General features: G+C 41.1%; 1 protein-coding gene across 1 annotated transcript in view; it reads right to left on the reverse strand.

The window, feature by feature from the left end:
• Positions 1–7,001: 7,001 nt before the first annotated feature.
• kpnb3 (karyopherin (importin) beta 3) overlaps positions 7,002–20,769 on the reverse strand; it is a 73,649-nt gene continuing 59,881 nt past the window's right edge. Inside the window, exons 20-26 of the mRNA XM_063048417.1 lie at positions 19,169–19,280; positions 18,937–18,992; positions 18,686–18,808; positions 18,381–18,600; positions 17,861–18,089; positions 11,845–11,986; positions 7,002–7,501 (exon numbers count right to left, since the gene is read on the reverse strand). Coding sequence (XP_062904487.1) covers positions 7,415–7,501; positions 11,845–11,986; positions 17,861–18,089; positions 18,381–18,600; positions 18,686–18,808; positions 18,937–18,992; positions 19,169–19,280 — 969 coding nt within the window. The 3' untranslated portion in view covers positions 7,002–7,414. The remainder of the gene's footprint in view (positions 7,502–11,844; positions 11,987–17,860; positions 18,090–18,380; positions 18,601–18,685; positions 18,809–18,936; positions 18,993–19,168; positions 19,281–20,769) is intronic.

Below are 20,769 nucleotides of genomic sequence, written 5' to 3' on the forward strand. Positions count from 1 at the left end.
TTCCTTCTACAGAATGTGTCCCCTGGACCGTCTTTGAACATTGTTGCAGTCATCACAATGGGAAAATTGAGCTGCTATAAGCGGACTACATTAACAGAAAACAATGCATATTATTAAAACCACAAGATAAAGAGCACGTGGGGTATTCTTTCCCTTATAATACCATGCAAGTCTATACTTCCATCCCTCTTTACGTTCTCAAATAACCCAATCTTACACATTGTCAGAAGGAATTTGCTCTTTTAGTTTACAGAATCCTGTGTGGCAGGGTTGATGTTAAAAGAACTGTCCTTATCGGTGTAAAACAGAGATTGAGGATAAATTTACTTTTATAGAAGATTAAAATCATCTTTGCTGGACATTGGACAGAGTGGACCTCTCCCTTCCACAAAGTTCAGTAAGCTGGGAGCATTAATTTCATTGGGATTGTTGGGCTAAACAGGGCAATTCACTGTACTTCACAACACATGACATTAATAAATCCATTTAGATTTTCTTCCTGAAACCTATTCCCAGAAGGAAACAAAACTCCCACTGTTTTCAAAAATAAATACTTAGTTGAGCGCTTTATGCTGGTTCCTGGGATCAGGCTGGGCTGTATTTTTAAGCTAGCATGCCTACAGTAGGGTCATATAGCCTCCATTACTTTGTGTAGTGAGAGTAGTGGTGGAGGAAAATGAAGGTCGCAGCTCATGTCTCCACTTAACCTTCAGTTTGGAGAACCACACCTTTAAATGCATATCAAGTAAGATCACAAAATAAACCTACTGCTAATAAAACACCTACTGTGCATGCATTAAGAAATATGAATTGGAAAAGACAGACAATTTGTTTCACAGTTGTGTACTTAACTTTTCGCCAAAAGTTCAGAATTATTCTCCCCACATCTGGATTTTATTTTTGGGGAAGCAATTTGTGAATTCTCCAAAGGCAAATTTATGCTAGACGAATGGCTGTACCGTGGCAGCCGCTTCTAATCTAGGAGAGCATGTCCTCATATACTCCTCTGGTCTAAGCTTTAGAGAACAAAAATAATCCTGGTTACAAAACCCTGAAACCCTGGCCAATTGGCAACAACATTGGAAAAGCAAAACTAAAACTATGTCATCTTTTATGATCAAGCAGGTCATAAAATAAAATAATCCAACAACTGCGCAAGCTAAGTAAATTCACCTCAAAAAGCCAGCTACACTCACTTATATAAGGCAACAGTAATCTTCATGTGATTTTCAGAAACTGCAACCTTTTTGCAGGTGTTTTGATGAAACAGAATGCTTGTAATATTCTCATCCAAACCTAAAGTAGAAGTTCTTGCCTTAAGTCCTAATTTTCCAGAGGTTTATGGGAAGACCAATTGGTACAAAAGTGGATTCTGAAACTCTGGTTAGGCTGCATCTGGAGTATTGCATTCAATTCTGGTCACCCCATTATAGGAAGGATGTGGAGACAATAGAGAGGGTGCAGAAGAGGTTGATCAAACTTAGGTCAGCTTCTCTGAACTGGTGGAAGCTGAAAGGAGATCCAATAGAGTTTTAAAAAAAAATGATGCAAGCATGCAAAGATAGTCATAATCTTTCCTCCCTAGGGTCATAATGTCAAATAGTAGAGGGGATGCATTCAAGGTAAAGGACAGTGCCAATACCCCTGCCACTCTGAGAATAGCAGGTACAGTAGGTAAAGACAATAGAAGTGTTTAAGAGGCTTTTAGTTAGGTGTGAATTTGGAGGGAATGGAGAAATACAAATCATGTGCAGGAAGAAACAATTACATGCCAATGGCTTAATTAGTTTGACACAACATCATGGGCCAAAGTACAAGAAATTTCAAATGCTGGTTTGACAAGTACATTCAGTAACCATTTTATTAGGTACAAGAACAGAACAGGTGTTGTCTTCTGCGGCAGTAACCCATCCAGTTCAAGGTCCGACGTGTTGTGTGTTCAGAGATTCTCTTCTGTAAACCATTGTTGCAATGTGTGATTATTTGAGTTACTGTTGCCTTCCTGTTAGCTCAAACCAGTCTGGCCATTCTCCACTGACCTCTCATTAACAAGGTGCTTTCACCCACAGAACTGCTGCTCACTGGTGTTGGAATAAGTTGTTATTTCATAAATGTTTTTAACAAGACTAAAACTGTGGTTTTTCTAACACAATTTGTATTTTTTAAACTCTTATACTGTAATTTCATAATATGTGGTGTTTGTCTTCACCTACTGGTGGAAAAGCAGTATAACAAGTTTATCACCTTTTTACTTTTCATTGGCTGTTAGCACTTACGCACATACTGTGACAGTGCTTCAACTTGCTCATCTAAAAAGCCAGTCTCGGCAAAAAATCAACATCTCGCTCGTCTTTGTCTTCGTCTCAATTCTTTTCTTTAGTTTCATATGCTCTGTATCTGTTCCATTGTTTAAACTTCAAATAAACAATTGCGAAGCAACAAGTTTTTAGTTATTCTTGGACTCATAAAAGAACACAGGGATTGAAAAAAAAAATTACCAGATCCCACACTGGATATGCTTTACTTTTTGCACCATTCTCTGTAAAATCTTGAGACTGTTGTGCATGAAAATTCCAAAAAAATCAGCAGTTTCTAAGGATACTCAACCACACCATCTGGCACCAACAAGCATTCCACAGTCACATTTATTCCCCATTCTGATGTCTGGTTTGAACCGAACCTCTTGATCACATTTGCATTCATTTATGCATTGAGTTGCCTTCACACGATTGGCTGATTAGATATTTGCATGAACAAGTTGTACCTAATAACATGGCCACCAACTGCAGATGCTTGCCACATTCATGTTTTGTGATCTTTTACACTAGGTAAGATTCAAGTAGCTTGGATCAGAACCCACCCATAAAAGTGGGCACAGTTCAAGGTTAAAGTCGCAAAATTCCAGAGCCTGCTGTCCCAGGAAAGTCTCCAATTTTCATATTGCCTTGGCCACGCTGCAACTGGTCAGTTTCCCTAAATTTAGCAGGAATAACTCTGGGTAGGAGTATTTAGAACAATGTTTTGTTTGGTCTGCAGCATTTGAAGCAGGGAGAGCATGGGGACTTAGCATTAACTGTCTCCTGTCTGAGTCAGGACAAGTAGTATGAGGACTATCCTCCAAGATTACATACATATCACTTAACCTTTTATTAAATTTCTAGGTTTTCAGATAACACACAAAAGATCAAATTCAAAAAAATATTTTATTGGTGTCTATAATAGATTGTATTGAAATGGGCCAAGTTGCTTCTCTTAAAAACTCCAGAAATTACTTTTATGAGAGAGTAATGTTTATGTTCCAGGTAATTTAAACAGAAACGTGAATAGACGGCATGAGGCAGCTCAGTGGTACAGCTAATCGAGCCTCTAGCTTAGATCTTACACAACAGGTCTGATCCTGACCTCCAGTGTTATGTGGAGTTTGCATGGTCTCCTTACAAGTGCACAGGTTTCCCTCAGCTGCTCTGGTAATGTGGACGCTGTCCCACATCCAAAGGAAGTGTGGGACCAGTAGGTTAAGTAAATGGTGACTGTGAATTACACCTGGTGTGCAGATGAGTGGTAGAATCTGGATTTGGTGGGGGGGGGGCGGGGGAAGAGAGGGAGGATGGGGAGGTGGATATTGATGTGAATAGAGGGATTTATGTAGGATTGCTGTAAACTGGTGATTGATGACATGGACTCTCTAACTGGCCTTTTCTGGTATCCCCAGGTCTGAATGCATGAAACTGCAGTGAGCAAAACAGTTCAGTTCTGAATTGTCTCACCAACTATCAGAATCAACATCATTGCTTTTTGAAAACACGCAGCTGACATTATTTAAAAACTGTTTGCTCCAAGCACTGCAACACACATAAAAAATGCTGATGGAACGCAGCCGGCCAGGCAGCATCTGTAGGAAGAGGTTCAGTCAACGTTTTGCACCGAGACCCTTCGTCAGGACTAACTGAAAGAAGAGATAGTAAGAGATTTGAAAGTGGGGGGAGGGGGGAGGTCCAAAATGACAGGAGAAGACAGGAGGGGGAGGGATGGAGCCAAGAGCTGGAAAGTTGATTGGCAAAAGGGATACAATGCTGGAGAAGGGAGAGGATCATGGGACAGGAGGCCTAGGGAGAAAGAAAGGGGGAGGGAAGCCCAGAGGATGGGCAAGGAGTTATAGTGAGAGGAACAGAGGGGGAAAAAAAGGGGGGGGGGGTGGAATAAATAAATAAATAAGGGTTGGGGTACGAAGGTGAGGTGGGGCATTAACAGAAGCTAGAGAAGTCAATGTTCATGTCATCAGGTTGGAGGCTACCCAGATGGAATATAAGGTGTTGTTCCTCCAACCTGAGTGTGGCTTCATCTTGACAGTAGAGGTGGCTATGGATAGACATATCAGAATGGGGATGGGACTTGGAATTGACAGTAGAGGCAGCCGTGGCTCTTAGCTCCTTCCCTCCCCCTCCCATCTTCTATCAGTTCAGATCTCCCCCTCCCACTTTCAAATCTCTTACCATCTCTTCTTTCAGTTAGTCTAACGAAGGGTCTCAGCCTGAAAAGTTGACTGTACTCTTCCTATAGATGCTGCCTGGCCTGCTGCATTCACCAGCACTTTTTATGTGTGTTGCTTGAATTTCCAGCATCTGCAGATTTCCTCCCGTTTGCTCTAAGCACTGTATTGTCACATGATTAACACTGGTTAGAAATTGTCTGGCGAGTTTCCTCTGCAAACTAAATGGTATACTGTCCCAAATAAACAAAGGGAATCCCAATCAACTTTGATGTGTTTCTTTGATTTTTAAGAGCTGTCCCAAATAAGCAGTTGCCCCAATTAACCAATGGTCCAAATTCTTCTAATTAATTTCTCCAAGAGAGTTAAATTCGTGAACTCAAAACTGGGGTACTCCAATTTCAGTGATATTACCAGCTAGCAGATCAACAGGATTCACCATAACCAACCCCTAATCCTTAATTCAGAAATATATTTTGTTGGAGGATTATCAGGACATTACAGAGGAATGGGTAACTAAGACAAGCATCTTGTTCCATTCCACACTGATTGCATGAACAGAATTAGGGCTCAATACCACACATAATTACAATAGTGAAATATTTTAAACAATTGCCCCTCAACACAGATTTGAGAAGGTTCCCCATAGTAGGTGTATTAAGAAAGTCAGGAGGCATGGTATCTATGGAAGCTTGGATGCCTGGATTCAGAATTGGCTTGGCCACAGAAGGAACAGGGTGGTCGCGCATGTAACGTATTCTGCATTGACATCACTGAATACAGGTATCTTTTCTGGGACCTGGCATTTTGTAAATAACTTGGATGAGGAAGTGGAACGGTGGGTTAGTAAATTTGCAGATGACATAAAGTTTCGTAGTGTGAATAGTGTAGGTTACAACACATTGATGGGATGCAGAGCTGGGCTGAGAAGTGGCAGATAGAGATCAATATGCAGAAGTGTGAAGTGATTCACTTTGGAAGGTTAATGGCAGGATTTCTCACAGTGTGGAGAAACAGAGGGTCCTTGGGGTTCACATCTGCAGTCCCTCAAAGTTGCAGTGCAAGTTGATATGGTTGTTAAGGTATATGGTGTGTTAAGTTGGGAGACAGAGTTCAATGGTTAGGGTTGATCTTGCAGTATTCAGATTGTGGTCTGAAGGGCCTGTACAGTTTTATGTCATTTCAACTTCAACAATCCTGGCAGAGTTGGTTGCAGCAGCAGTTTTAGTTTCATAGAGTGAGGTACATCATGTGGCATAAAAAGGTGTACAAGGCAGCAAAGAGATATTACGGATGGTAAATAGAGGAAAGAAAGATGGAAGTAAATAAAAACGATTTTGGAATTAGACAATCTAATTTTTACAAAGTATAACATTGCAGAATACAAAGTCTTTTTTCTCTTCATTTTTCCTTTCGAGTTCATTTTTCCCTCTAACATCTAAAACACACACCTGTTTAACAAACACAAGACAAACTAATTACTGGAACAAAATGGGTTTTGTATTGTATTTATTTGGAAATTACAATTACAACGAGAAGAACTGCTTTCTACAGAAGTTAGTAAAATCCAATGTTTAGCAGTAAGGGGAAATTGAATGAAATTATCTTGGGAAACTATAAATAGTCATAATACTGCCAAGGCAGCTGTTAGTTGTCTGCCATTACTCATTAAACCATCAGCTCGTTTCAAAGATTCCTCTGATTTCTTTGCTAAATTTAGGTATGTCTGAAATTATTTGTTAGGGAAATTAAGTCAGCCAGCTTTTGCTAACATGTCATTCATCTAAGTGTTAAAAATTAAAACTTGCTTTATACTTAAGCACCAAACACAGCGCCATTATCTGTAGTTTAGCAGTTTGAGGCTAGAGCCATGCAATTCTCACTCTAAAGTTTGGGCGTCGCATCAAAACTTTTCATACTAAAAGGCGGCAAATGCCATTGCTTCACAGTTTGGGAACGCTATTTCACACAGAACACCCACAAGGATGGGAGTGCGATTGATTCTGCAATATGTGAATGATAGTCATTTAGAGCACTGGTTCAGATACAAGTTCTGCACCTTCAACGCAAAATCAGCAACACCAGGCAATTTAATTTTCCTTGTATTACTGTAACAATGAAGCTGCATAATTAAAGCAGGATACGGTTGCCAATTTTGCCCGTAGATTACCCTGGTCTCACTTCTTACATCCAGCCTTGGAAATTAAATTGCCATGATTTGAAGCTCACAGGAAAGCGATATCTTGCAATAATTGAAGGCTATCATTGATGAGATTTGTCTCCTCACTGACCACAGGATGTTGAATGAAAACCATGTTCAAGTTAATAAAGGTGCACAGCAACTGGATTCACACTCCATCATCGTTTATTGGACTGAGGTACTGCTGGACACAGTGAAGGACTTCACATTTCAGAATTGTTTGCAGGACTGCAAACAAGGAGGGCAGGATCATCAAAAAACAATAGCAGAGATGAGAGATCTTGCATGCCGCAGTTTTAACAGGCAGGAGAGTATATTGCTTACCTTGGTTGGGAGAAGGGTGGGGGTGGGAAATCAATCGCCACACTATTTAGTACAATACTAGATGGATAGAAATATCTTGCCAGTTTAATGCACACCAATACTACAGCAACTCGTTTCAAAATAGTTAAGGTTGATATGAGAGTTTTTGTTCAAACTGACCACAATTGTGCCATGTTCTTGTGGTTAAAGTAGAAAAATAACTATCAGTGCTGTAAGGGTGGGATATGAAGATATTCCTCTGTAATTTGCAGCAGTCTTAATACACAATGTGTGCTGAATCAGAGCTTCCTGCTACTCACTGCGGTCTGCATAAGTGACCCACACAACAGTTCTCTCACAGAAGAGGGAGAAAAAGGACAAATCATGAATGATTTTTGCATGTTAGGAGTATTTAAGGCCATTCAAGCGGTGTTCAGCAGATTGTGTATTGCTGCCTGCTGTGTTTCGTTCAGCGATCCGATGCACTCCGTCCAAAGAGTCCCTGAACCCTGGAACGAGAAAAACAAACAGGAGTTCTTCAGCAGGTGCACCACACTGCCAGGGCAGTTACCCTCTCCCCGTGCAGGAACTATTCTTTGAATACAGCATGCACCACATGCTGTTTATTAAACCTTGCAGTACAGATGAAGAGAAATTTACCAACATCATGGCCATTTGGGTTACCTTGCACATTACACACTTTCCAACCAACATCCAAATATTGAATATCGCACAACTAATATACATCAGCAAGCTGATCCAATACAGACCGGAGAAATTATTCCAAACATTTCCAAAGACATGGCACATCACGCCCCCTTTTAAACTGTGTCTGATCACATTACAGGCTGTTCCCAGGTAAGAAACAGGATGCATTTGTACAAATGTCTACTGAACAATTTTGTTCACAAAAATACACTCAATATAGTAGCCACACCTTCATAAGAGAATAGTTATTGACAGTAGAGAGAAAACTAGTTCCGAGAGACCGCGCCTGTCTGCAAATGGGGTAGCAGCAATCTTGTGCTGCTCTTAGTTTTGTTTCTCTCCCCCTAGTTTAAACTTCAAACTTAAAATTTTTATTTGCTGATTTTTGAGGGGGAACCATATGTCTGTCTATGAGGAGTGGGAAAAGCTTGTCTGAACCTAGTGACAAAGGTAATGGGAAAGGAAAGATGCCAAAGGAAAAATCTGATGAAATGCCACCATGGGCTGAAGATATCGTTCGGACACTAAATACAATTAAAGATCAGAATGGATCAATTAAAGACCAACTGGAAAAGAATAGTAATGCAATGAAGTCACTTCTGGGAAAACTTAAGATTTGGAAACTCAAGTTATTACACATGAAGAGGAATTGAAGATAACTAAGCAAAAATTGTTTGAGGCTACAACCTGTTTGGAAAGATATCAAGATAAGATTATAGACCTGTAAACTAGATCTCACTGAAGGAATATACGAATTGTTGGGCTGCAAGAAGGAGCTGAAGATGGAGAGTTAACTGCTTAGTTTGGTAAGCTTTTCCATATTTTATTTCCTACTACAGTATCACAGCCACCTGCTATAGAAAGAGCACACAGAGCTTTTACTTCGAAATTTAAAGATCCAAGTAAGCCAAGATCTGTTTTGGTTTGTTTTCATCACTTTAAAATTAAAGATCAAATAATGCGACAGGCAAGAAGATGAGAGTTTTTAGATTTAAGGAGTCCGAGTTCCGTTTTTATGAAGATTATCCAAAGGAGGTAATGGAACAAAGATCAAAATTTGCTCTGGTAATGAAAAAGGCATATGATAAGAAATTGTTCCCTTCTTTGCATTACCCGGCAAGGATTAAAGTTTTTCCTCCTAATTCTCCTCCTCGTACATCTTTTGATCCAAAAACTGCACTGGAGTTTGTTCAAACTATACCTGCCGCCGCTACCGAATGAACTATCAGAAAGGTTGTTTAGTTATCTATATATTATTCGCATTTCGGAAAGAAGATAAGGAGATTTGTTCATTATTCCATATTATTGATTTTCTTTTGGAAAGATTTATGGATCAAGTATGACTGTTTAAATGGTTACTCGGACATTCGACTGAGAAAAGAAGATAAAGGAATTTGTTTCTTTAACCTAATATCTGGTTTGATGTTCTTTTTTGCTGCTTTATTATAGCATCTTATAACCGATTTAATGTTCAGGGATTTAACGTTAAACTTAAAAATGGCACTGGTTTTTCTTTTTAAGAGACATTATTTTGGTTCTTTCTTGTTTAATAGATGCTGGAATGTAAACATTTTTCTTGGTCGAGACTTTATTGTTTTTCTTACAAGGTCACTCAGTTTTTTTTTTTACTAACTATGGTAAGGGAAAGAAAATCCTTTTAAAAAAAATTTTCTGTACAGACAGAGCGGTCCCTAGCTTTGTATTCTATCAGAGGTTGCTTGCCTTTCCTTTGGGCTTTCGGGGAGGGGGAGGGGTTAGAGTTAGGCGTTTTTTCCTGTTGAGTGGTTCTGAAGCATGCGTGTTTTCTACGTGGTTGTATTCTTCTTCGCCGCCATTTTTGATCATCCCGTATTGGTATGTGTTCTGCGCATGTACAGGTGTCCCCCGCTTTTCGAACGTTCGCTTTGCGAAACCTCACTGCTACGAAAGACCTACATTAGTATCCTGTTTTCGCATTCAGAAGGCGTTTTCACCGTTACGGAAAAAAAAGCAGCGCGCGGGGAAAATCAGTGTGCGATAAAAGGCAGTGTGCCGCGCGCCCCGAGCAGCCGCCCTCCCCGGATTCGGAACTGCATTCTCGCCGGCATTGCTTTAACATGTGCCTGTGAGCAGCCGTTAGCAAGATGAGTTCTAAGGTATCGGAAAAGCCTGAAAGAGCTCGTAAGGGTGTTACACTTAGTGTAAAACTAGACATAATTAAGCATTTCGATCCTGGTGAACGAAGTAAGGACTAAGTGAGTTTGGCTTGTGGAAGCTGACGAAGATGATGTTGAAGAGGTTTTGGCATCCCATGACCAAGAACTGATAGATGAAGAGCTGATGCAATTGGAAGAGGAAAGGATAACAATCAAAACCGAATGCAGTGGCATTCGGACCGAAAGTGACTCTGAGATTTTCGCTGCAATGACAAAGTACGACTTTAATTTTGAAAGGGTACGTAGGTTTAGGGGATATTTGCAGGATGGTTTGAGTCTTTATAAAGAACTGTATAATAGAAAAATGTGTGAGGCTCAGCAGTCAAGCAAGCCTTCCACATCAGACCACGAACCTTGCCCTTTGACATCGAGGCAGGCAGTCATAGGAGAAGATGAGCTGCCTGCTCTAATGGAAACAGACAACGAGATGACACCCCAATGTCCCACCACCCCAACACTCAGGCCGCAGACAGATACTGTACCGATTCGCGGAGAATGCAGCGGTAGCCGGGAGGCACACAGCACATCTTTAAGAAAAAAGCCGAAATAAACATGCTAATTAATTAGGTGCCGCCCAACACAATTAATTAGCATGTTTATTTTGGCTTTTTTCTTAAAGATGTGCTGGATGCCTCCCAGCAGCCTGGAGGGTGGAGGCCACTGCACCACCCAACCTGCGACGACTCAGTTTAACACACCATCATCAGTGTGCTCGGCGCTGAACTAATTCCAGTAAGTGATACTACACTGTACATACATTATTTCTACTTTATATAGGCTGTGTATTTTTACGTGTTATGTGGTATGATTTGACAGCTTCATAGCTTTAAGTTTACTGGAGAGCGCTTGCCAACAGCGCTTGTGTGAGATTTTCTGCCTAGAGCGCTTGCGCGAGATTTTCGCTATGGAGAACAGTTTAGTAATGATTGTGGAAAAGTATTTCTACGTTATATAGGCTGTGTATTTATCATATCATTCCTGCTTTTACTATATGTTACTGTTACTTTAGGTTTTATGTGTTATTTGGCATGATTTGGTAGGTTATTTTTGGGTCTGCAAACGGTCACAAATTTTTCCCATATAAATAAATGGTAATTGCTTCTTCACTTTACGACATTTCGGCTTACAAACCGTTTCATAGGAACGCTCCACCTTCGGATGGCGGGGGAAACCTGTATTAAGTAGAATAAATAGATTTTCTCCACGATCTAATTGTAAATTTCTGGTATATTTTTTGCTTGCTGGTGGTTTGATGTTTATCTTTAGAAGCTTTTTGTATGACGCATGGCTCCGGGGTTGAACACCTAATGGGTTTTCCCCCCAATTTTCTGCTTAGTAAGGTTTTTTTATTATCACAAAAATGTTTCAATCTTTGAAATAATTTTTTTCCCTTGAGACATTGTAAGTGTTGCTTACTTCGATGTACTTGTGTTATTTTTTTGAATAATAATAATAATGATTTGAAAAGAAAGAAAGCTTGTTCCAATGCCCATAGTAACGAACGTATCTACATCTGTCAGACCCTTAAATTTATTACAAGAGTTTTTTTTAATATGTACAGATGTCTCTAAGATGAACGTTCATAACCCAGGACGGCCTGTACTAGCAATAAGTACTTTTGGAGAACAGTCACTTTTGTTAAATATCATTAAGAAATGAAAGAAAATCCTTGCTCATTACTGCAGGTCTGTATGTTCACCTGACAGCAGAATTCCATTTGAACATCTCTTCTGGAATACTGCATCGCTGACAATATAGCACTCTCTCAGCACTGCATTGCAATATCTACCTGGATTTGAGCTCCGGTCACTATTTGGAAGAACTGATATCCTTCTAACTCACAGGAGTGAGATTCGTGCAGTCATAACCAAATTACCCAGGGTAATAACCTCTTACAACCTGTTTTCACCCTGCCCAACCCCATCCTTGATTTGCAGTGACACACTCACCTGTACCTGTCGGATTACATTGGCCAATCTTTTGCCACAGGCATCTTCATTCTTTATTGCTTCATTAGCAAGACCTTCTGCAATGATAGCAAACACTCTAGGCAGGCTGGAATTATTGGGGCCAAGCACAATTGGATTGTTACTGTGGACGAAAATAGAAAACAACTATTTTACTTGTGAAATCAATGAATTGAGATACTTCAATTTCTTGAATGTTTTTGAATTCAAAAACAATAGAATTTACCAAGCTATTAGGTGAAATAACCAATTTTAACCTTGCTGTTGCTTCAAAAACACTTGGAACTTTCACTCCTCAAGTTGTCTCCATACCCAAAATCAGATAGTCAGGATGCACAACTGCCCCTCCTTCCCCCTCATCCTCAACAACGATGACCCCCAAGGTTGTGTGCGGAGCCTATTGCTGCACACTCTGCTCACACATGACTTCACGGCCAAAGACTTGAACAATCACATCGAGTTCATTGATGACACGGCACTGGCGGGGCTCATCAGCAACGATGATGAAATGGCCTACAAAGAGGCAGAAGAGCTTGAGAGTTGGTGCCAGGCAAATAACCTCTTCCTTAATGCCAACAAGACAAAGGAGATGGTTATCAACTTCAGAACTCTTACTACTCACACACTTCCTTACATTAACGACAGAGCAGTGGAAAATGCAAGCAGGTTCAAACTCCTGGGAGTGCACATCATACAGTTTCATGGTCCCAGAGTACATCTTACATAGTCAAGAAAGTTCATCGATGCCTCTACTTTGAGGAGGCTGAAGAGAGCTGGACTTTGCACATCCATACTCAAGTCATGCTACAGATGAGCAGTAGAGAGCATCCTAACAAGCTGCATTGCCACTTGGTATAGAAACTCCACTGCAGCAGACAAGGATCAACAGGTAGTCAAGACCAGGCAGCAACCGACCTGCTATCAAGGATATACTTTGCATACAGTAAGGTGCCGGGAAAAGGCCTGTTAACAACATGAAGGATCCCACCCACCCTGCTCATGGACTGTTTGCCCCACTCCCATCAGGCTGCTAGTATCAACGTCAGGACCAGACTCAAAAACAGTTACTTTCCCCAGTTAGGCTGATCTACCCATTATATCTACCACTACTTTGTTTCCTGTCAATCATCTTACGTACAGCCTAGCCTGGACATAAAAAATGTATGGAAGCTCTCTTATGTATTTATATTTATTGCATTTTTGTATTATTGTGTCCCTATCTTTTATATTCCTTTTGTGCTGCATTGGATTTGGAGTTACCATTATTTTGTTCTCCTTTAAACGACATTAAACAACAATCTTGAATCTTATATCCCCAACATTCCCTTAACTGCCGACCAACACTCCATGCCCCTCCATTTCTGGTTTCTTGCACATCCCTCTGTTTCCCTTGATGACACGTAATGTCCTGGGCCCAAACCCTAGAAATTCCTATCAAATTATCTTCACCACATCAAATATTCACCATTTTCTTAACCTAATTTTTGTCATTTGTTCCCAACATCTCCTTGTATTGCTCAGTGCCAAATTTTGTTTGGGAATTTTACTAAAGATAGATTTGAGTTTCAGTACACCTTTCAGCACATCCTAAAGCTCCTTACAGTCACTCAAGTACTGTTTGACATGTAGGCAATATGAAGTCGGAAACAGCCAAACTACGCAGCAAAAACTAACATGATTTTGTTTTAGTGATTTAGTTGCCCAGTGTCATTGGACCATCAGCACTTGTACACACGAGTCTGCTGACTGGGCCTCAAGTACACTTCCACCTTTTCTTCCAACAGTATATAAAACTATTTTGGTTAGCTCTGGTCACCACACTGTGCAGGCTTTAAAGAGGTTGATCAGGACAGTGCCTGGACTGGAGTGCGTTAGCTGTACAGAGATCTGAAACAAACTTGGATTGTTTTCTCCTGAGCATCCTGATAAAGGATGTAAAGTTATAAACAGCATAGCCAAGGTAGATGGCACAGATTTAGGGTGAGAGCGAAGTTTAGATTAGAGACTTCTTTAAAAAAAAAACACACACCATGGGAGATGTCTGGAATGCATCGTTAAGAGTCAGCAGATAAAATGGTAATACTTAAAGGCATTCAGACAGACACATGAACAGGTAGGAAATGGAGGGAGATGGACCATGTGTGGGCAAAGGCTCTGAGCCTGCACTATACTTTGTATTTCTATATTAGTATACACAAAACTACATTCAATATGGCACAAAATTCTGGACTAGAAATGCCAACCAAGATCAAGCCTTTGGAGTGCAACATGAAACCACAACTTAAGACTAATAGAACAGCCAAGTGAGCTAATTATTATTTACTTTGTCAAAGGCAATACAGAAATGTATACTTATGCTTTGTTAATTAATTCTACACCAGTGATGGATTCTTTAAAGCAAGGGTTTCCAGCCTGGAGTCCACAGACCCCTTGCTGAATGGTTGGTCGATGGCGTAAAGGTGGTTGGGAACCCCCACTTTAGTGTCATACTTGCTAAGGACAGGCAAGTAACATACAGATGCTCCATAATACTTGGCCACAGGCCTGCAGCACCATCTACAGGTTTATTCATGAAAATACAGTACTGAGGCAACAAACTACACAGCAGGTGTTAAACAATTACCCTTGTCATTCATACAGTCCCTGGGCAAATCAGAAAGTGGCAACGGTTATTGGCCAATTATAAAGACACTTGCTTACTAACTGGTAGCCACAAAGTTAGTGGATTATGATTTTAAAAAACCCACTAATGTTCTTACAGAACCTTCCTTTGAGCCTGGTTTCCAGACACACCAGTGTAATTGACATTTTAACTACACGCAAGGAACCTCAAAGAAAATTGCAGATACTGGAAATCTGAAACAAAAACAGGAAGCTCTGGAAACACTCAGCAGATTAGGCAGCAGTGGTAGAAAACCAAAGTGAACAGTTCCATGAAAATCCCACCAGCAATCTGTGAAAGGGAAAGCGAATTTTAAATTGTAAGGAAGGTGGGGTAAGGGATTTCACAGATGATGCCCTGAGCTATTGAACCCTTTCAGCATTACAACTGTTCTTTGTTACAATGAAATGATCTGTATGAATGATTTGCAATGGCTAGTAACTCAGCTGTATCAAAAGCTACAATGAAATGCAGGAATACTTTAATCTCATGAAACTGCAGTGGTCTAAGGAAGTGGCTCACCACCAACTCCTCAATAACAAAGCATGCATCTTGTGAATAAACTAATAGAACCTGGGCAAGGGCAGGATAACAAGAATATTTCCCACATGAGACTGGACGTTCCCCTCCCCCTCCTCCTCCTCCAAGGTCTGCGTCAGTTCCAGTCATGACTAAGATGGGAATGTGACCTTAAATTGTGTGCAGCAAACTTATGAAAACAAAAAGACCAAGTAAGGAGACGTTTTTTCCAAATAAAGCCATGGAATCCAACATGCACCCAAGAGCACAGAGTTCTCAGTGTTTAATGTATCATACAAGAGATGGCTGCTGTCCCACAGCACTATTCACTTAGCATTGCATAGAAACATAGAAAATAGGTGCAGGAGTAGGCCATTCGGCCCTTCGAGCCTGCACTGCCATTTATTATGATCATGGCTGATCATCCAACTCAGAACCCCGCCCCAGCCTTCCCTCCATACCCCCTGACCCCCGTAGCCACAAGGGCCATATCTAACTCCCTCTTAAATATAGCCAATGAACTGGCCTCAACTGTTTCCTGTGGCAGAGAATTCCACAGATTCACCACTCTCTGTGTGAAGAAGTTTTTCCTAATCTCGGTCCTAAAAGGCTTCCCCTCTATCCTCAAACTGTGACCCCTCGTTCTGGACTTTCCCAACATCAGGAACAATCTTCCTGCATCTAGCCTGTCCAATCCCTTTAGGATCTTATACGTTTCAATCAGATCCCCCCTCAATCTTCTAAATTCCAACGAGTACAAGCCCAGTTCATCCAGTCTTTCTTCATATGAAAGTCCTGCCATCCCAGGAATCAATCTGGTGAACCTTCTTTGTACTCCCTCTATGGCAAGGATGTCTTTCCTCAGATTAGGGGACCAAAACTGCACACAATACTCCAGGTGTGGTCTCACCAAGGCCTTGTACAACTGCAGTAGTACCTCCCTGCTCCTGTACTCGAATCCTCTCGCTATAAATGCCAGCATACCATTCGCCTTTTTCACCGCCTGCTGTACCTGCATGCCCACTTTCAATGACTGGTGTATAATGACACCCAGGTCTCGTTGCACCTCCCCTTTTCCTAATCGGCCACCATTCAGATAATAATCTGTTTTCCTATTTTTGCCACCAAAGTGGATAACTTCACATTTATCCACATTAAATTGCATCTGCCATGAATTTGCCCACTCACCTAACCTATCCAAGTCACCCTGCATCCTCTTAGCATCCTCCTCACTGCTAACACTGCCACCCAGCTTCGTGTCATCCGCAAACTTGGAGATGCTGCATTTAATTCCCTCATCCAAGTCATTAATATATATTGTAAACAACTGGGGTCCCAGCACTGAGCCTTGCGGTACCCCACTAGTCACCGCCTGCCATTCTGAAAAGGTCCCGTTTATTCCCACTCTTTGCTTCCTGTCTGCTAACCAATTCTCCAATGCACTGGAGTATTAGCCTAGACTTCAGGGCTCCAGTCCTGACTACAGCTTAAAATTTGGAACTCTGGTGCAGTGACAAAAATGGTAGTCATCAAGCCACACGTGCAGTTTTACCCTGTTACCTCATTCCTGGGGCTGCTCCATCACACAACAATTAAAACCACTGCCTCGCACCTCTGGTGATCCAGGTCCAACTCCTGTGTTCCCTTTACTGACTACATGGATTTCCCCTTGTTACTTCACGTTTCATCCCATATCCTAGGTGCAAGCATCACCAATACCCTGCCCTGATCCAACTATGGAGATGTTATGGCCAAGAAAGCACACCAGTGCCTCCAGTCCGGCATTCCAGCACGTAAATAGGTCTATGTCACAGCAGACATACTGTAGTGAGGAAAATCACACTTTACATACTGTTCATACAGATCATTTCATAATAGTTGATCGAGGTATTACAAGAAAAACCATAAGAGTGCAGTCTTCACTTCTGACAACTTCCATCGATTTTTGCAGATACAGAATCTTTTCTAGATTCAACATGGCTTGGCATGGCTACTACTCTGCCTGTGACTGCAAAAATCTGCAGAGTTGTGGCACATCACAGAAATAATCCCATCCGCCACAGACCCTGTCAACACTTCAACAGAATCAAAAACCCCATCTACCTCAGACATTCTCTCTTCTCCCTTCCATTGGGCAGAGTTACAAAAGCTTGAAAATACACACCAGGGTCAAGAACAACTTCTATCCTACTGTTAGGACCACGAATGGACACTTGTCTGGTAAAAATGCTCTGGATCTCAATCTACCTCACTGCCCTTTCATCTTGTCTGCCTGCACTCTCTGTAACTGTAACACTTTATCCTGCATTCTGTTATTGCTGTTGATGAAATCATTTGTAAGGATGTAATGGAAATTAAAAGTTTTCCACTGTACCTGGTAATGGTCTTGAAATCCATTATCTATCCACACCACACTTTCCCTGTAACTATAAATCTCTGTACTCTTGTTTTTACTTTGTACTATAACCATTGTAATAAAATGATCTGAAGGAACAGTATGCAAGTTTTTCCTCACTGTAGCTCAGTACACGGCAATAGACCAATTTACATGACAATAATAAATTAAGTACACCCAAGCATGTCCTGGTTGATAGGTCGCTCAGGCTCGTGCAGGTGGGTCGCAGGGGAAAATCGATGCAGGGGGAAGTTGATGGACATACAATCAGAAAAAAAATGGCATAGACAGGTGCAGGTGTGAGCTTGATGATGGGCTGGCGAATCTGTTCCTTGCTGAGAAGCTCCAACTCTCGTCCCAGTACCTTCCTTCAACTTTCCACACTACTTGGAATTAGCATTAGGATGAGATGGAGCACTTGCCTTTCAATAAGGTCGCACAGATAATTGAAAGTGTGCACTGCCTCCTCCTTGTCCTCGTGCAGTGGCAGCCACGAGAGCCAGTGAGGTAAAATCTCATTGACATTTACACATTCTGGTCGGCATTTCATGACCTTCCCTACAGCAGATATACAGTTTTCAGTTGCGTTAATGTTCTCTTTGGTTTTGGACCCTTCCATCTGGATAACCCCAACCAGGAGTGGGATCGCCTCTGTGGAGAGAGAAGTTAATATGTATTAGTCCCAGTGGCTAGCTCTCTCCAAAATCCACAGGGATCACAGCTCATCAACATCAATGCCAAGTTACTTAAGTATTAATGATTGATTTATGTGTTCATAAATTAATGGCTCACACATCAATGCCAAGTTGCTACAGGTTACTGGGCTTAAAATACGCTACATAATGTAGTGTGCAGCAGCAGAGCTAAGAAGAGCTTGTATTTCACCACAACAACACTCAGTCTCTGTTCAACTGCACAAAGAAAACAATTGGTCGAACCTACCAGTACAGAATGGCCTGTAATTCTCTCCACCAAACTGAGCCATAACTCCAATTCCATAGGCTGCTGCTTGTCTGACCTCAGGGCTGTTATCACAGACGTACTGCAACATGGGCCGCAGGAAATACTCTGCGTATTTAAAGGACGTAGGGCTGCAGTGCTCAATTACATCATCAAAGATGCACAAGCCCCACTGCTTGTCTGCCCATGGCCTGTGTGGACACTGCAAGGAGGAAAAGCATTCATCAGAATGAAAACATTGAGAAAATCAAAACCAACCAGTCTTGAATATTTTGTTTTAAACTTACAATTAGATTGACTATTAGAGGGAGAATCTGTTCAAACCATGGCAACATTTTCTCTTTGTAGCAGCTGAACATCGAGTGTAAGATGTCCGAAATTTTAGTCAAAATGTAAACATCGCTATCATCCTGTAACCAGACAAACGCATAACACTCAAATTTAAAATAGTCTGAATTCATTCAGAATAAACTTTCAATAATCCTTTCCACAAGTAAATTTATCACAATTACACCATAATAAAGAAACACCATATTACCTCATCTTGTAAGTTTTCTTCCACTTGTTCATCATAGTCTTCATCTTGTCTCTTTGCTACGGGTTTTAAAAAAATCACCCGATTACACTTCAACACAAAGCTACAGTTTAGTATTTGCGCACAGAAAGATAAAATAGCAAACGAGAGAGGTACTGTGATATCAGGAAACCGTGAAGTAAAACTCCAACAGGAGATTGCTTTGAAGTTTACTAAAGATGTAACACATTTATACCTTGTCTCAATTCTTGATTTTTGAAGTGCTCCTCTAATTTCCCTTTCATAATGTTGCCCAGCTCCTCAAGATGCTCCTTGTTTAAGCAGCCTTCACCCATCAACTCTATGCACTAAAGAGCAAAGGAGAGAAAAATGCAAGGGGCAGATCAATAAAGACTCAAGTACTGTAGTCAGATTTGGGACAGAAAGCACAATATATTAACACATAAGAGGGTAGGTGACCCTGTGTGGGATATTCCAATGACTAGTAAACATTTTGAACAAGACGATGGAGGAAATGCTTCAGTGCAGTTAAACCCACTTCAGTTTTAAATAAATAGTTTGTGTCTTGCCATATCTAAAGAAGCCTGATATGACTCCTTATAGACATTCCACCCTGCAAAAACTCATTTCAGGGAGGTAGCACCATCGATTTGCGGGAGACACCCAGGACTTCCGGGAGAGGTAGGATGTCTGCAATAGAGTAGCTCCTTAGCAGCTGGCCAGCTAGTTTAAATAACGTTAGCTATGCTAATGAATGAATGACACCTGTTAAACTCACCTCAACATGTCTTTTACAGTCTGAACCCACCAAAAGTCACTGTTGCAAACAGTGCAGCGAGCAACACTGTCATTATTTTTGACCCCTATTAGCAGAGGTACACTTTAGTGTAGTCTGGGGTGACATACATTTTATATTTTCTTTTTTTTTGGAACACTCTGCCACTCAGACTTTTTTTGGAACTCTCTCGCTCTCTCTCGCGCATGCGTGCTCTCTCGCTTATGGCCGCTCTCACTCGCGCTCGTGGTCTCTCTCACGCTTGCTTTCTCGCTCTCTCACGCGTGCTTGCTTTCTTGATCTCGCTCACGCTTTCTCCATCTCTCGCGCATTCTCAAAAAAATCAATTTCCGGGACATTGTATATAATTTGCGGGCATCAGGGAGCCACTATTAATATGCGGGAGACTCCTGGAACTTCCGGGAGAGGTGGGATGTCTGCCTTATTGTGTTTTACCCACACCAGGCCTGTGACCGATGCACCTCTCTGCATTAGTCCCTGGAGATGCATTTTCAGCAATTCATTTGGCAGTTCAATACACCTAGAATCCTTTTACTATGGCTGGGGATTATCTGGATTGAGAAAGGCCAGCCCTAATTCCTCAAGCTTCTCTATCATCAAACAGACCAGTGGATTCACAACAAAAACACTTCTAAACATGTGGAACTGGCATTTGCTTACATAAAAAAACAGCAACTTCAGCATAAAAACCTGATATTTCAGGAACGTGTATGGCAACTTGAAGAGGACAAGACAAAACTTACCTGTTTTTGAAGGCAGGCAAGCAAGAAACTGCAAAGGAAGTGCAGTAACTCCACCCTGATTAAATACGGGGATTAAGTTATGTGCTAAAACAACAATTGTTGTTTTGCCCATTTCAGAATGAAGTGTCTCATGAAGGGTCAGTAACAGCAAATTCAAAAATTTCTTTCACACCTTTCAGGATTACCAAGGAGTGTCAGAGACAATGAAACAATTTAGAAAAGTGGTCACTGCTGTTAAGTAGGAATTACATTATATTTTACATACACTAGGCTCCCACAAGCAATATAGAAATCACT

This window comes from Mobula hypostoma, chromosome 5, assembly GCF_963921235.1.
Source record: "Mobula hypostoma chromosome 5, sMobHyp1.1, whole genome shotgun sequence".
Classification (NCBI taxonomy): Eukaryota; Metazoa; Chordata; class Chondrichthyes; order Myliobatiformes; family Myliobatidae; genus Mobula; species Mobula hypostoma.